Source organism: Symsagittifera roscoffensis, chromosome 6 (assembly GCF_963678635.1).
Source record: "Symsagittifera roscoffensis chromosome 6, txSymRosc1.1, whole genome shotgun sequence".
Lineage (NCBI taxonomy): Eukaryota > Metazoa > Xenacoelomorpha > Acoela > Convolutidae > Symsagittifera > Symsagittifera roscoffensis.
Window position 1 is genome coordinate 52065805 of NC_087067.1, and position 17745 is coordinate 52083549.

Consider the following 17745-nt stretch of genomic DNA (forward strand, 5'->3'; position numbering starts at 1 on the left):
TATGTACAAAATTCATCCCGCGTAGAACTCAACATAGACAAAATCTTCTTCCTTGGATAACTCCTGAGACGTCAAATTCAATGAAACGTCTGTCAACATTACGCAAACAAAAAGGTTCGCAATGTGCCTCGGTGATTGCAATGAATGAAAAGGTACAAACCGCCGTAGAGAATAACAAAAGCCAATACGAACAACATTTGTCTAACTCGCGTGATACTAAAGCCTTGTTTAAATACTATACAAAAATCCGTAACTCAGAACTACCTTCCGTCATGAAACTTGATAATTCAGTTGCGAAAACCTTGCCAGAGCAAGCTAATCAATTCGCCAAATTTTGTATTTCAGTATTTATAATCCCTCTCAACCATCCTGTCTTTAAAAACAAGAGCAATCAATTAAACAAATAATTCATAATATAGAACCAGACAGGAATCTGATTGCCAAACTGTGAAATGATCTAGATCTAAGTAAGTCGAGAGGTCCCGATCTACTACCTATTATATTTAAGCAATGTATTGAATCTTTAACGCCCTATCTCTACCATATCATATATAAAGCACTCCAGACCGGTTGTTTCGCTGATCAATGGAAACACTCTATTGTCAGCCCAATTTTCAAAACGAAAGGAAGCAAGGCCTCGATAAGTAACTACAGACCAATATCACTACTTACTATTGTCAGCAAAATCTCCGAAAAAGTTATTTTCATCGATCTATATAAATATCTAGAACCTATGTTGCACAACAACCAATTCGGATTTCGCGCGAAAAGGTCAGGGACCATCAAAATGCTGCTCTATCTTGATACTATATATTCAGCTATAAGCAAAAATGAAGAAGTAGACGTAATATATACCGATTTTGAGAAAAAGTTTGACAAAGTATATCACTGTATTCTGATTGATAAGCTCTACTCATTGGAATCAGAGGCAAAATATTAAAGCTAATTTATAACTACCTGACAAATAGAACACAATGTGTCAAAATCAAAGACTGTCTGTCCCAGTCATTCTATGTCACAAGCGGTGTTCCTCAAGGATCAATCCTCGGGCCATTGTTTTTTCTTGTCGTGATTAACAACCTACCAAGTGTATGTAATCATTCCACCAGCTTTCCATATGCATACGACGCAAAGTTCATACGAATTGGTACACTCAACGCAGAATTTCAGCTTGACCTAAATAACATCTTCACGTGGACTCAACAAAACTAGATTGCGTTCAATTGGTCAAAATGCATTCACCTACCGGTTAAGAGTCCCACAAGCAGCGAATTTTACTTCGACTCAATTTTAATTAAGAAAGTCTCAGAAGAAAAAGACCTAGAAATAATTGTAAAATCGGATATAGGCTGGACATCGCATATTAAATTTAGAAGAAGAAAAGCCTCCAACACTCTATGCATGCTTAAGTGCAACCCACTGCCTCTTAATACCAAGACCAAACTAAATCTGTTCAAATCCATGGTAATTCCAATTTTGCTAGACGGTTCAGTGTGCTATCAATTGAACGTCGAAGAAATGAAACTCTTTGAAGGTGTTCAACGCAATGCATGCAAATGGATAGAAACAGACCCTAATTACAGAATGTCGCCTCAGCGTCTAGGAAAACTGCCTTTACCCATGTACATTCAGCTCAATAATTTACTTCTACTATCTAAAATCCTCAATAATCACACGACTACAACTTTTTTGACCGTTTTCGCCAAAAAATGACCTAGCTAATTCAAGATCTCGTTTATTTGAATGTACACGCCCTACAAAATTTGTTTGTGAAAAAATTTTTTGGTTTCATGCAAAGAGGCTGGCTATTTTGATTCCTCAAAAAGTGGACTTTACCAACACGATAGGACTCAAAGAACGGTTGCTGCAATGGATGAGGGAGCATTTCGAGAAAAGATTCGATGACTCCAACCCCTGTAGCTGGAAAATTCTGTGCGACTGTACCCGAAACAACTGCATAAATATGTCTAACTAACTGAACTGAAACTGTGAGGGAAACCCCTTGCGTACGCTAATTCATATTATCATTATAGTCTCGCTCTAAACTTAAAAAAATCAATACATCAATGCCTCAATCTGAAATTTTGACACGATCACTGAAGACAATCTAGGATAAACGAGACCCACTACTGAAGACGAACAACTGTTCTCACTCTCTCTACGAAGACATATACATCTCTCCTTCCTTCATGCAGTCATTGCTTCGAAAGAAAACTGCTCCGAAAACCAAAAAATCTTTCCATCCATTCTTCACTACAATAAACAATTTGAAAACTAAAATACTCGTGTTGAAACTATCTCTAAAAATATTTCTTACTAACCAATCAAGATCCATAACTAACACTGACAATTGTTTGTAGTGCTGAAACTACTCGTATTTTCAGCACCAGAATAAATTGAATTTAACTTAGAAGACAGTTGTTCTCCTTTGGAACAAGTTCCAGATATCCAAGCCGCAAATACCAGTATACGCTAGATTTTTTTAGACTAGGAGATATAAGAGTAAGATTAAGACCGGCATTAGACTAAGAAGCTGCACGAATCTATATGGCCGAAAATAATATAGCACGCGAAGAGAGAGTGTACCTTATCTGAAATTACTCTATGAGTAAGCTACTCCAAGCTTAAATTTAGTAATCAGGGGTGAATTTAGGGGGGTAACGAACGCAAGCCCCCCCTCCCCCCACACCTCAGAGATTCGACACCCTGCCGACCCAAAGGGTCTCCCTTTGGTACTTTCTAAGAAATCTATTGCTAGCCAACCGACCCTAAATTATTCCGAAAAATTCTCAAAAACAGCTTTTTAACCAAATGTGCCCAACCGGTTTTGGCCAAAACTTTTGCCCAATTAGGGTCTTTATAGTGTTCTAGGAAACTCAATTTGGTCGACTTAAAAAAAAGTTGACTTTTTTTATGAGAGTATATGAGAGTTTGTTTTGCAACCCCCCCCCCCCCCCCCCCCGAGCATATCCTAGTTCTGCCCCTTAGTGTAAACGAGTAGAAACATTTCGAACTTATTAGATTTTTTCGTTATAAATAAACTTTCCTGGCCTGATGATTTTGTGGTGCTGTGCTTTTTCAGCGTCTATTCTGAGCAAGAAAGCGGCCGAGGGTGTGAAGCACTTGTTGCTCGACCTCAAATGTGGAAATGGGTGTTGGCTGGACAAATTTGAAAAGGCGGAGAAGGCTGCCGACGGTTTCAGAGCCATAGCTGCTGGACTGGGAATCAACTGTATTTGCATGATCACCAACATGGACACGCCTTTGGGCTTCTGTGTGGGAAACGCCCTCGAAATTGAAGAGTCGATTGATTTTCTAAAGAAGAACAAGGCACGAGCGAAGGATCTGGAGGAACTCATTGTTACGCAAGGTATTTTGTCACGCAATATCAACAATGCAGTCATCTGGCATGCGTTTGTGGTGGTACAAAATGCATTTTGATAAATATAAAATGAGTTTGTTTTAGTGTGTACTATCTATTATCCAGTACAAACCGTTTTTTCTTTTTCAGGAGCGGTTCTCTTACACTCAAGTGGGTTGTGCTCTACAATTGAAGAAGCCAAGAAAAAGATGCTGTCCACTATTGAAGACGGGTCAGCTCTGAAGAAGTTTGAGCAGATGATCATCGCCTCTGGTGCTACAGCAGAAGTCGCCGCCCAGCTATGTTCCGATCGGCTTGACTGCTACTCGTGTCTTCCCCAAGCGGATTTCCAACATAGAATCTTAGCTTCTGCTTCTGGTTAATTTCATCTTAATCATTAAATCAACTCCGTAGTGAGTTAGGACTGGAGTGTATAACTCATAGAGTAATTTCGGATAGGGTACACCGTCTGCTCGTCACGCTATCTTATTTTCGGCCGGATAGATTCGTGCAACTTCTTAGTCTAATACCGATCCTAATCTTACTCTTATACTATCTAGTCTCAGGTTGTTTAACTAGTCTCTGCTAGGCTCAATAGATCTAGGGTATACTGGTTTATTGCGGCTGCTGAAGTGCTCGGGAGAGTCCAACTAATTTCTAAGTTAAATTCAAATCTCTCTGGTGCTGAAATTACAAGTAACTTCAGCACTTACAAATAAGTGGGTTGTTAGTTAGATGGATCATGATTGGTTAATATTAAATACTTTACATTGGTAAAATATCTAATTTATCCAATCATAAAATGTAGTTTAGATCAGGTTCCACCCATCCGGGTTTTACAGAGTTTTTTAGAATAGTTCTTCTGCAATTTGAAGGATGGATGATGGACGTTGGTTTTTGGCGAACATCATTTTCTTCCGTTTCCTCTTTGTTAAAGAAGTTCCAGGAAGCTGGAGTTAGAGACATAAGACGTTGTGTCTTCTAGTGACAACGACTAAGTCTTTGCAACAAACTCAAATCTGATTTCAGAATGGTTGGCTATGTCAGGTTTTTCTGTTCTGCGTGGAGAACTTCTTTTGTGTCTGATCTAGTTTGGGAATGGCGTGGAGATTGTGCGTGGAGGGGATGCCTGGTTACTCGGATCTGTACGTATACTTGAACATCGAGGTGGTCATTGGTCTAGTTCAATGAAGTCCTTTTCTGCGAAGTCAAGTCGTACTCTAAATCCTTTGAGTTGTGATTGTGAGTGGCATATCGATGGTGGTTGGTCATTCTCTCTCGAGTGTAGTGGGGTCGTTTTGTCTTTAGATGTTCGTCCTTGGTGTTGTATTCTGATCTATGTATTGCATAATGTAATTTACATTTTATAAAACATTTATTAGTTTAATATTTTTTAATTATGATTTTAGTTAGTTGTTTTCACAAAAGCTTTTTGTTTTAGTTCGGTTATTTTGAAGAGTTACTCACCCTTGAGTAGCTCTTATTAAAAATAGAGGTGTGGTCACAAAGCGTGGATGTAGCGCGGTGGGTTAGGCCGGCTATAGAGCATGCTCAGGACGTCCTTCCTGGTGGGTTAGGCCAGGAGTGGGAGTATGATTTCATGCGGTTTTTATGAGGGGTCCTGTTATGTGACAACGTTTTATGTTGGGTTTGTTGTGGTTTTTCTTATGTCTTGTTGGTTATGTCCTTTTTCCAAAAAGCAAATTGTTCGTGGTATGGGTTTGTCTTTCGACTTTTTTGTGTTTTATTATTTCTTTTTTAGACTTTATAATAGTCTTCAAAAGAATAAATTATCCAGTTTTAAACTGGGTTAATCCGGTTTGGGTACCGTTGGTTTCCTTTTCTTAGTCATGCTGTTATTCTATGATTTGTGGTATTTAGTAAGCTGCGTTGGTTAGTTTTGTTTAGTATATGATTCCTTTCCAACCGGGTTAAAGGAAGGTTTGAAACATGTTATTATATGTTAGAGTTGTTGAGTGTGAAAACTTGAAACTGAAATTCATTATTTTAAACAATTCTTCGTGGGCGAGCTGTGCGAGTGTGGATAGAATTTCTGTGCGAATGAATGAAAATATCAAAAGGTTAGTACTGCATTTGCATTTTATTAATTTACTGCATAGAATTTGGAAATTTACTGCTAGTTATGGGGGAATTTTAAGTTACAAATTTTCATCATAATTAGATTTACTGCTTGTGGGGAAAATTTTAGAAATGAATTTACTGTATTGGTATTAAATTTATAAATTTATAAGTGTAAGAGATTAATAGAATTTTTGAAATCTGTTTGATGAAATTTGCGATTTTTATTTGTCTTTTGTGGTTTTTGTAGGTGATTGTCGGATGAAGGCTAAAAATCTAAAGAAAACATGGATAAAGTATGGTGAGTTTTTTAATATTTTAATTAGTTAGTAATATTTATTTAATTCATACTTACCTGTTAGTCGTCGGGGAAAAAACCGTGGGGGAAGATGTCGTGGATGAGATCGGAAGTTGTTAGTAGTTTAGCTAAGATGCGGATGATATTTTTAGTCTGAAGCAGTGGCCAAAGCAATTGAAGTGCCTTGATAGTGGTTAGTTCTTCAGTGCCAACTGCAAACTCATAAGGTGTGTTTTGGATTAGATTATATAATTTGTGATTGAATTTAGTGTTGTGGATGAATTCTAAAATTGGGATTTCTATAGGTTGTACAAACTCGTGCGGGATAAGGAAGGGTCGGGATTCTTCGGCGTTGAAGGTCTTGGTGATGGGACAGAAGATGTACATTTGGGTTATGGGATCATAATTGCGAAGAATACCATGAAGGTTAGTATCTTTAATGCAATATGTGAAATTTAGGAAAAATGGTGAAGTGTATTTGGAATTAATGAATTGAAAACGATGGTGTGGTTGTCTAGAGGGTGTGTGTAGGTCAAAGTGATTTTGGATGAAGCGATAATAACTATATGTGTGGGTTTGTTTAGTGCGCAACATAATATCGTGTGAGCAGTGTAAATCTCTTTCGTGTGGTGCAAGGAAATGAAAGGTTAGTGAAAATATTTGGAAGCGTTCTTTAAAACTTTCGTATGCTTGTGTGTCTGTTAGTGCTTCTGAAATAATGTGATCAAACTTTCGGTCGAAGATGTTTAGTGTAAATATATATGGTGTCTTGATGAAAAATTTCTCGGTAATTTGTGGATTAGCGAAGCGATCGTCGTCTAAGAATTGATCTTGGTTAGCTCTGATGATGTTGTGATCATAGTATTCGAGTGTATATTCGTTAGCTCTAGGTGCAGTGTGTGTTTTTAGTGATTTTTTATATCCAACGTAAGTAAATTGTCTAGCGGTTAGTGGTGTAGTGAGTCGATATAGCATGTCCGTATTTCGCTCTATATCGATGTGAGTGTTAGATAAAGGTAAGCAAAGAGGGTTAGTAAAATGATAATATGAGGTCCAAGAGAGAGTGGGCATTAAAACGTATTCATCTACAAAGTTGCGTGTTTCGTTAGTGTCGTGGGGGGTGTTTAAGGTGTATTGTGGGAATGAGGGTAAGGTGATGGCTAAAAATTCTTTTGTGTTAGTATGCTTGGGGTGGTTGATGTATTCACGGGCTGTTCCTGGTTTTGCTGGGAAAGGATGGTTGGGGAACTTTCTTTTAAAAGTGCGGTAAGCTCTATTAGTGTTGAGTGAAGATTCAGTTGATGTGGATGATGGTGCTAATGATTCAGTATAATTTGAAGAGGGTGTAGGGGTAGGGGGGTTGGATGAATTTATTGTGGAGGAGATTTGGTTTATTGTTGGGGTATGGAGGTGGTAGGGTTGTTGTTGAAGGGTAATAAAATTATCTAGCTCTGGGGAGATTCGGGGGGTGTCTGGAGAATGAGATGATTGGTCAGAATGAAGTGAGGAGTAGGTTGGGGTAACTTGGGAAGCATAAGAGGGTGTGGAAGTGATTGGGTCAGGGTTATTGGATAATATGGGTTGAAAAGGGGGTTGAGAAAAATTAGAAGAGTTATGAAAATTATTGGATGGGGATGGTTCTGAGTCGGCAAATTCATCGGGGGTTTCAATATTCGGGTTATTTAGCTGTGAGATGGAGTATAAAACTGAGATGTGTGAATTAGTGTCGGAATTCATGCCTGATGTTACATTACTAGATGGAAAATCGGGTGGCGGAAAAGCAAAAAGTGGTATTATTGGGATTGGAGAGGTAAGATTGGTTGGGTGGGAATTTGATCGGTGTAGTGATCCAAGTTGGCGGCTCATCGTGGGCTAAAAAAATGATTATTTTGAGACTGAAAAGCGGTGGTATGGGGTTGTTCAATAATTTGTTCATAAGTATTTTGATCTTGTGACTGGTGTGTCATTATATGTTGGATGGGACTTTGTGATGTGGTGAGTCGAAAATTTGGATTATGTGTGATGGCTAAATTTCGAAAATTTCGTGGGACTAGGGATAGTGGATGGTTATTTGGTAGGGGTGGTAATTGTGGTGCCGTTGGCGTTATGTCTACATTGTTATGTTCTTCGTCGTATGTATTTTGTCGTGTTGCTATTTTTGTGTCATATTCTTTTATTTGTGCGTCTAAAAGAATTTTGTTTATAGATGTAGAAAAGATTCCAAAAAATCCTGCAAAGAGTATGCGTGCTACGCTTGCTTGTCTGTTTACTTGTGTGTGTATAGCACATGTGTTGTAGATTCCTTTTAAAAGTGAGAAAAGAAATCCAATAAAGTTAAACATTGCGTATAAAATAGTCAATTTTTCTAAGATGTAGTAGGGCCATCCTAGAAAATCGAGGATCTCATTTTTGAGTGTAACAAAGCTAAAAATGTTAATTGGTGATATATCTTGGGGACGGTATTTTTCACCGTTTAGATATATATAATCTTTAATGTCTTTAAAATATCCGCTATAGTCTTGCGTGTAGATATCGGCAAATCCTGCGGTTTCTGCAAGTTTGCGTAAATTTTGATCTATTGATTGTCTTTGTATAGTGTCCATTTGTGTTAATAATTCTTGGAATTGTTGTGTTCTAATGTGATGTTGAATATCTGATTTTGAATAGATTCCTATTGATTGTAAGTCTATATTTGGGTTTCGAGCAATAGCGCGAATGCTTTCTGGTGAAAATTTTTTGAGTGATTGCATTAATGTGGGATATGGAGTGAGAAGATAATATTTATTTTCATCAGGGTTTAGTTGTACTACATTGTGGCTGTTTTCTGATCCACATGGGACTGCGGTATCCCAGAAATAGGTTCTTCGTGAAAGTGTATCTACGAAATGTACTTTATTCTTATAAAAGATAGGGATTCTTTTATAACATCGTTTATCTTCAAAAACGTATAGTGGTGATACTTTTTTAGTACAAGTATAAAACCATAAGATGTTTCCTTCATAGTCTAAAAAATTTGATCTATTTCCAGATAATAAGTATCCTGCATAGGGTATTTTTAATACTGCTAGTGCAAGTGATTGTAATATTTGTGTTCGTTCTAATTCGCATAGTTGGTGTAGTGTTTCTAATTCGGAGAGTGACATTTCTTGAAAAATTCGGCTAATTGTATAATCTAGTTTCATATCTAAATGAATATCATAGTGGATATTACCGAAATATGTAGTATTCATTAGTGATAATTCTTGTAAGCGTGTGCTTCTGGTGTCATGGGGTTTTAGATGTCCACCAGGTTGTCCGTTGCTTTTTTCAAAATTAACTGGTATATAGGATGTTCCTTCGTTTGGAGGATGACCTGTGGCATATGGGTCAAGTTTTATTTTTCCAGTGGTCATGTCGAATCCTTTTTCGTATTCAACTAATATTTCAGAGTATTGTGTTCTGTGAAGTGGATTCCTGTATTTACATGCAAGTTCTGTTTCTTGATATATTTGAAAACGTGTCAATTTATTTTCTATATTGTGTATGTTTCTAAAATTAGTACTTTGTTTTCGTGATGGATGTACTTGTTCATATGGAATTGATTGTATAAAGTATTTTTCGTGAAATTTTATCATACGAACGTGTATTCTTGCTACTTGAAATGTTGTACATGTATCTTCGGGGAACCAAACAATTGTTGCTTGTGTTCTCGTTGTAGGGTCGCAATAACCTTGATCATTTTTACAAGGTAATCGGATTCCTTGATAGATCATTGTATTATCTGATAAATCTCGTGTTAGTTGTATTTTTTCGAGTTGTATTTTCCAATCGAAAAACATTATTTCTTGGTATCCTTTATTTTTTGTGTCTGCTTTGCAGTTTGATGGGTCATTTATACCAATGTGTGGTATCCAATGTTTATCGTGTAGGTCATAGGTTAATCGTCCGTGTGCGCCGTTATACGGGTATTTTTCGTCTAGTTTTATATGTCCTTGGTGTCTTTCAAGTTGTGATTGATGTACAGAGTCTGAAAAAACTTGAAAATTAACTAACTTTCTTGCGGAGTTTTTATTTTGTGTGATGTTTAGTCTAAGTAATTCACTTTTACAATCGTCGGGATTGAGATGTAAAAGACGTTCTATATTACTCTGATAGAATGATTCATGGTCAAGTCGGTTTTTGTTTCCGTTCGAGACTTGTGAACAATGTACTTTCTTTTCGGAAAATGTTGCTGTGAATTTATAACCTGTAACTGTTGTTGCTCGGGCTTTTGAATAGAGTGTTGCTATTACATCTGTGGTTTCTATAGCTTGTGGTTCTGTTTCACATTGTGATACTTGATTTATTGCATATTTATGTAGTGTTTTTTGTTCATTTTCTTCACAATCGTAATGTGTTACTAATAAATCTTGTGGTCCTGTACGAGGGGAAGGGTTTATGTTTTGATTTGAGATTACTAGAAAAAGGAGTTGGAGAAAAATTAATAATTTTAGAATATACATGTGTATGATAATCCTGAGTATGGATTATAAAATGTAATGTAGCCAATTGTGTTTTTGGTATATCTGTCGTATTTGTATATTACTTCAGTAGTTATAAACGGTGGTGGTAGTGATTGAGCTGTTATGTTAGGTGGATTTAATGGGTAGGGATGTTGGGTAATATTATTTAACTTAACTGTGATTTCAAACTTTAATTGTAAACTGTTTTGTTGGAGTATTTGAATATTGTGATCACGGATATCGTTGTGAATATCTTGGCGATATTGTAATCTATTAAGTGCCCAGTTATGAAGGCGGTTACTTTCTTGATGTTGTCCAAATAATGGTGGAGGTGCTGTAAATGTATTCCAATCTAGTCTTAAAGGAATATTTATTGATGATTGTTCTCGATATCTGGCGTCGAGATTATTTGGAAAATTTAAGTTAAAAGGTGGTGGTGAAATCTGGCTTATTGATGGTGTTGATGGTAGTGATAATGTTTCTGGTAGTGATGAGGATGTTGTTGTATCCGTAGAAATATCTATTGGATTTTTGACTAAATTTAATTCACCTTGTGTAAATGAATGTGTTGTCCAATATGGTAGTCGTGATGCCTGGTTTGGGGGGTTAAAGGGATTTTCACGTATTTGTTCAGATGTTGGTGTTGAACCTAAGTAATCTGATGGTAGGCTTGAGGTGCTACGTTGTGAAAGAAGCGTAGGGGTTTCTGGTAATATACCAATGGGGTTTTCTGGAGTGTTTTGTGATGGGGATTGAGGTATATCAAAATGAACTCGGGGAGTTTGAAAATTTCTGTTTCGTCGAGGATGTATAATTTGTCTATTTATTTCGACTGTATTTTGGTTTTGACTAGGATTTCTTATTCTACTTAGTTCTTGTGGTAGTGTTGGGTATAGGTTATATGTTGGTTCGCTTAAAGGTGCTTGTCGTTGAACTGGTTCTAGTGGTTCTGATAAACGAGCATGTCGTTCTTCAAAAGTGTATGGATTGTCTTGAAAAGAAATTCGTGTAGATGTTTGAGGATTTTGAGTAATTGAAGGTGGTGTTTGGTTATCTTGGGATGTTGTCGGTGAAGACTGACTTTGTGACTGTTGGGTAGCAATTTTTGATGGATTTTTGAATTGTTACTTTAGTGGGAAGGTTTATGTTTATTATAATATTCTTCCAAAAAAAGAATTAGAAGGATTGTTGCTAGGGCAAATGTGAAGATTGCTTTCTTTATACATTTACATATTGTCAAAATGAGGGATGATAAGAATGCTATGAAAATTACAAATAATAAAAAAATATCAGTTCTACTGAAAATTTTTCGTATCATTTAGACAAGTTATATGAATCGTACCTGTGGATGTAATCAAGGGTTTTGGAAAGTTGGAGGAATAGTTCGAGTATGGTGTAGAAAATTAAAAAAATGTTACAAAAAAAGATTAGGATTATTAGAAAAGATTCAAGTATATCAAAAAGAAATATTATAAAGGTTTCAAGTATTGTAAAAAAATGTTTAAAATTTATGAGTATTTGAGTAACTGATTGAGAGAAGAGCATTTAAGAAATGATCTCTTGGTCGAATATTTTTTGCTGTTCGAGGCGATTTTCTAGTGTGGTCGGATTATTTATTAGTTTTTTGACAAGTGGGTTGAGTTTTGTAAAAAATTGTTGGGGGCAATTTTCATGGTGATTGGGAGGTCGTCTTTTTCTTTATTTTTGTTTGTCAAATGATCCGGGGTATGGTGAGATTTTTATACTTTAGGCTAATTAAAATGTTCATTTTGTTACTTTAGGCTAAGTTAACAAATTTGCTTTGGGGGTATTCGTGGTCTGAGTTGGGGAAATATTGTTGATCTTTGGGTTATTAGATAAGGGAGGGGTACGGTATTATGGTGATATTTATTTTAGTTGTCAAGTTGGAGTGGTTTGCTTATTTTTGACCTGGAGGTCGTAAAGTTATAGTTATAGATGTGCCTGGAGTTCTATATGATTCGTCTAATTGGTCTTAGTTTGAGTTAGAGAAAGTGACGGATTGGATGAATCCTATTGGTCTATTTTGAACTAGAATTATTACGTACTTGTCAGCATGTTATTTTGAAAAATGTAAATGGAAAATGTTTCGGAGGTTTCAAGATTGTGAAGTATAATGTTAAAATTACTTTTGAAATTCCACTTTCTTTAAAATTTTAGATTGGGGGATGAATATTTTATAGTTTTTACGTGGTTGATTTCGGAGTCTTGTTGTTTTTCTATTTTCTGATTTGTCGATTTGTTCTTGGGGTATTATTTGTTCGGTCATTTTTTTATTTTTTCTTTGTTTTGGGGATTCTTTATGGTTTTGTGTATTGTTTTTGGTGGCGGTTGGTTTTGTGTTTTGATTTTCGGTGGGGTTATCATTTTGTTCTGTGTTTTTCAGATGTGGTTCATTTTGAATGATTTTTAATCCTGTGAAAGAATATAATTGAGTTAATTCGCGGAGTGCGTATTCTTTTGGGTAATAAGGTAATAGGTTGTTTCGATGTTGAACGATTTCTTTTTTGTTTGAGTCGGTAATTTTATATGTGACATCAGTGGGTTTTGCAATTATTTGGTATGGTCCTTTTCGAAGGGGTTGTAATTTTTTAGAAATTCCTTTTTGAGTATTAAAATTAGGTATTAAAACAAATGTTCCAATTTTTAATTCGGAGGCTGGTGTAAAACGTGAATTGATTTGTTCATTAATGTTTTGTCTTTGTAATAACTTTTTTGTTATTTTTTGATAAATTTCATTGTGTTTTTTATCTCTATTTAGAATCCATTCGGTGTGTGTACCGGAGGCTAGTTTAAGAATTTGTGGGTGATGAAAATGATCTTCATCGTGTGTATGTAAAGGTAGGTTATAACAAATTGAGTCTTTATTTGGTTGACAATAACCTTGTGCGTTTTTATGAGAATTTGCTGTAAACATTATTGGTTTGCGTGGCTTTTGGTTAAAAACCATTTCGTATGGTGACATTCCTAAAGTTGTCGTAATTTGTGAATTATATGCTAAGGGAAATAATTTTACATCTGCTGACCATTCGGTATATTTTGTATCATTTCCGTTGATGATACATCTAAGATATTCTTGTAATGAACGGTTCATACCTTCGACTAAGCCGTTTGTCCAAGGTGCATGAGATGTACGTGGTTTGTGTTTAATGTTGTATAAATGACATAGTGTGATAATTTCATTATTTATGAATTCTGTACCGTTGTCTGTAACTAAAATTTCTGGTAGTCCGAATTTTGCTATCCAGTGTTCATAGAGTGTTGTGTAAGCGTAATAAGCGTTACAATGTGGTACTGGGTTAAGTGCTACATAATGTGTAAATGCGTCAACAATTACCATAATGTAGGAGTTTCCTTCGGATGAGGGTGAAATTGGTCCTTTGGTATCAAATGAGATACGATGGTTAAAGTACAAGCTTTGTCCTTTAAAATCTTGTTTTTGTGCTATTTGTTTTTGATTTGGGTAAGGTTTATTTAGTTGACATACTATACAGTCATTGCATAGTACTTTTATCCAAATTGGTGCATTTGGGAAGTAAAAATTTTGTATAAAATTTGAATATGTTTTTTCTGATCCAGAGTGTCCTTTAATATTTTGTGTATGTGAAATATTAAAAGCTATAAGAATCATACTTAAAGGGAGACAGGGAACTGTAGATTCATTCAGGTTATACTCTAAAAGGTCTGTATTTTCGTTAATTGTTGTGTTGTTAAATTTGCGAAAGTATCGGAGGAGTGTTTTGTTTCCTAGAATGGTTGAATCTGCCTTGACAGGTTTAGTTTTATATTTGTGCCATGATTTTAGTTGTCTAATTATCGGGTCAAGATTTTGATATTGTTTCAGTGTTGAAATTGTAATTGTTTCTGTTGGAGGGAGAAAAATGTTTTCAATTTCGAATTTAGATAAGGGTATTGTATCAAGTGGGTCGTGAAGGTCAAAAACTTGATTTATTGTGTATTTTGAATCATTTGTTTGTGGTCCTGATAAATTTATTTTATCAGTTAAATTTTCTTTTTCAATTAGTGGAAAATGGTCTTTTTTAGGCGGGTGTTGTTTTGTTCGTTTTTGTTGGGTGTTATTTTTTATCCATTGAGAATATGGGATTGGTTTGAAAGTTGATGTTCCAAGTAGATCAACTTCATAATGATTATTTTGACAATCTAAATAAAGTGGGAAATGTTGTAAATTATTTATTTGCGATTGTTCAATATCAGTTTTTACTGCATATTTGCATTCCAATCGGGGTGATGTTTCGTTTTCTGCAAGGTAGAATTTTATGTTTTTGGGTATTTCAACTGTTGTTTTTCGTGTAAGTAATTCAGGTGGTGTATTTCGACTTAAGGTGTCTGGTAATGCAAGATTTTTTCCTGCAGTCCAAACTATATGTAAGTTTGGAAATTTCATTAGAATTAGTTGAAATCTGTAAACTCGGTGGTTTGGGTTAGATTTTTGTGTAAAGAGAAAGATGATTGGTTTATGGTCTGTGAATAGAACTGTTGGATGTTTTGATCCAAGTATCAGAAATTCATATTCTGTCAGTGTATATATTATGGCTGTACATTCTCTCATTAGAGTTGAGAGTCGTAGCTCTGCTTGAGTGAATAATCGAGAATTTGCTGATATGAGGTTCATTTTATTTGTACCATTATGTGATTGTAATAGTGCTGCACCGATGCCAAAGTTCGAAGCATCGCACATTGCATAAAATGGTTGATTTGAATCTGGAATTGTGTTTGAAATTTGTTCAGTTAAAAGTTTCTTTATTTCTTCAAATCGTGTTTGATGTTCTGTGTTCCATTCAAAATTATTTTGTTGTCTAAGGATGTTATAAAATGGTCGTAGATATAATTGCATTTTATAAACATATTTACTTAAAAAGTTTAACATTCCAAGAAATTCTTGGATTTTCTTTTTATTTGTTGGTGGTTGAAGTTTTTGAATAGCGTCAATGCGTGATTTCAATGGAGTGATTGTTTTTCTTTCTATATTATGTCCTAAGAATTTAACTCTTGTCAAAAAGAAGTGTGATTTATCGGGGGCGGCCTTCAGATTTTCGTTCTGAAGTATTTGGTGATATTTTTCTAAAACATTGAACATCTCGTCTTTTGTTTGTGATTGCATAAAAACATCGTCTAAATAGGTGATTGCGTTTTTCTTGAGTATTAGTGGTCTAAAAATTTTGCTCATAAAAGCTGAAAATGCTGCTGGTCCTATGGATATTCCATAGAATAAGCGGTTGAATTCATATTGTTGGTTTCCTATAACAAATTGTGTTAAACGTCGTGATTGTTCATCTAGTGGCATTTGATTGTATGCACTATTCATATCGGCGGTTGTAAAGTATTTACCGTTTATTTTTGTTAAAATAACTTGTATTGGTTCAATGGGCCAATTACATTTTGATTCATCTATAAGTGAATTAAGGTATCTAGCATCGAGAACGATTTTTAATGATTCTCCTTTAGCTAGAATGATAACGGGGTTGATAAATGTGTTGCCTTTTGGTTGTTCTTCTTTGTTTACTGGTGATATAATGTTGTATTGTTCTAAAATGTCGAGTAATCTGTTTACTTTATCATGTAAGTGAATTGGTACTTTACTTGCTCTCTGTTTTTTGAAAACTGCGTCTGGTTTTAACGGGAGATGTAGTGATGAACTGATTTTTCCAACATCGAATTTTGATGTTGCATAGACTGATGAATATTTAATTAGCTGTTTGGCTAACTTTTCGAATTCGTCTTGTGTTATTTGTGAATGTTGGAAATTAAACATTGTTAAAAATTTTTGTTGGTCCTCTGTGTAGTTACTTATGTTGAATGTAGGTTTGAAATATGGAGTTTTTGTGAAATAATCCGTATTTCTGTTTTCGTTACTTATTATATTATTTATAGATAATTCTTCATTAAGAATTGTAGATTGGCAAATATCTAGTAATTGGAGTATATTATTTACGCGATAGGCTTTTTCGTGTATTGGTGATATTGTAGCGTTGGTTTCACAATATCCTAAAAGTCCTAAAGGTAATGTTACTTGGTAAGGTGTGTTGTTATAGACATGTAAGGAAATGATATCGGAATTCGAATTTTTCAAATATTTTATGGATGAGATTGTGATTTTGAAAAATTTGTGAATAGGTTTGAATTCAAAATCTGACATATAAAATTTTTGTTTGTTTTGTTCTTTATCATATTGGTGAACTTGTTTGATTGAAAAATTATAGATATTTCCTGATAGTGGTTTTAGGTGTTTTCTTTGTTGGTTAAATATCGGGTAGAATTTTGAAAAGAATGGTGGTTGTTTATTTAATCTTTGAAAAAATGTTAAGGATGTTTCTTTTGTTTTTGTATATTTATCTTTGATTAATATTTTACTATTTAGTATGTTAATTGTTGGTATATACTTCGAATTAAATGGTATTCCAATGATATTATATTTAATATCAGTGATATGGAGTATTTGTTTAAATGGCTTATTTAAAATTTTGCTTTGCTCCATTGTTCTGGTGGGGAGGAGAAATAATTGGATTTTTCCGTAGTTTATCAATGTTGATCCTTGTGCTGTTGCTAACTTACTGGAGGTTTCAAGAGGTGTTAGCTTTGGGTGTAAAGTTTTTATTTCATTCCATGTGGGGATGTTTATTATGTTTGATTCTGCTCCTGAATCAATTAAAAAATCTATTTCAAGGTCTGGTGGTTGAAATTCTTTATTTCTTGGGCTTTCTAAGAGAAATGGTATTGTCCAAATTTTTTCTTTGGGTTGTTCTTTTTGTATATTTTGATAAATGTGGTTTGTATTCAAGCATTTTGTTTTGATATTTTTATTGGTTTGATTTGTAGTGTTAATCTCATTTGTTTCTTGCGTCGTTGGTGTGGAATTTATGGGTGTAGTGTAATAATTTTGAAGAAATTCTGATTGATTTTCATATATGTGTGATGAAAAAGGTTGTTCATATATGACAGATTCATAGTCATTTTCGACTTTTATCATATTGATAGAAAGAGTGTTTTCAGTATCACTTTCTGAATCTGATGATGTACAGTTTATTTGATTGAGTTGTAACGTATCAGTTACTGTGTCATCAATACCTGGAGGGTCTGATGTTGTTTCTGGATTAGATTGTACTTGATTAATATGTCTTTGATGTTTAGGTGTACTACTTCTGTGGCGATTATTAGAATTATTATAGTTATTATTATTCCGGTGTGGTGATTGGGAATAATTTCTATAACGATTATTATAACTTGAGTGTCGATTTTGTGAATTATTTCGCGATCTATTTTGATAATTGTTGTTTGGTCTGTTATAGTTCGATCTATTATATGAGTTATTCCTTGATCGATTGTTCGGGTAATTCTGGTTTCGGTTGTTTGAATAACTTCTATTTCGATTATAGGAGTAGTTTCTATTCCTATCGTATGATGAATTTCGTGATTGGTTGTTTGGATAGTAGTTATTTCTTGATTGGGAATTAGATCTAGAAACAAATCGTTGTGTATTTGAATGTGAT

The 17745-nt window shown here is 34.8% G+C and overlaps 1 protein-coding gene across 2 annotated transcripts in view; it reads left to right on the top strand.

The window, feature by feature from the left end:
- LOC134848403 (thymidine phosphorylase-like) overlaps positions 1–17745 on the top strand; it is a 30867-nt gene that overhangs the window by 5867 nt on the left and 7255 nt on the right. For both annotated transcript variants that reach the window (XM_063865833.1, XM_063865832.1), the window contains exons 3-4: positions 3083–3370; positions 3512–3739. In XM_063865833.1, the coding sequence (XP_063721903.1) occupies positions 3083–3370; positions 3512–3739 (516 nt within the window). The remainder of the gene's footprint in view (positions 1–3082; positions 3371–3511; positions 3740–17745) is intronic.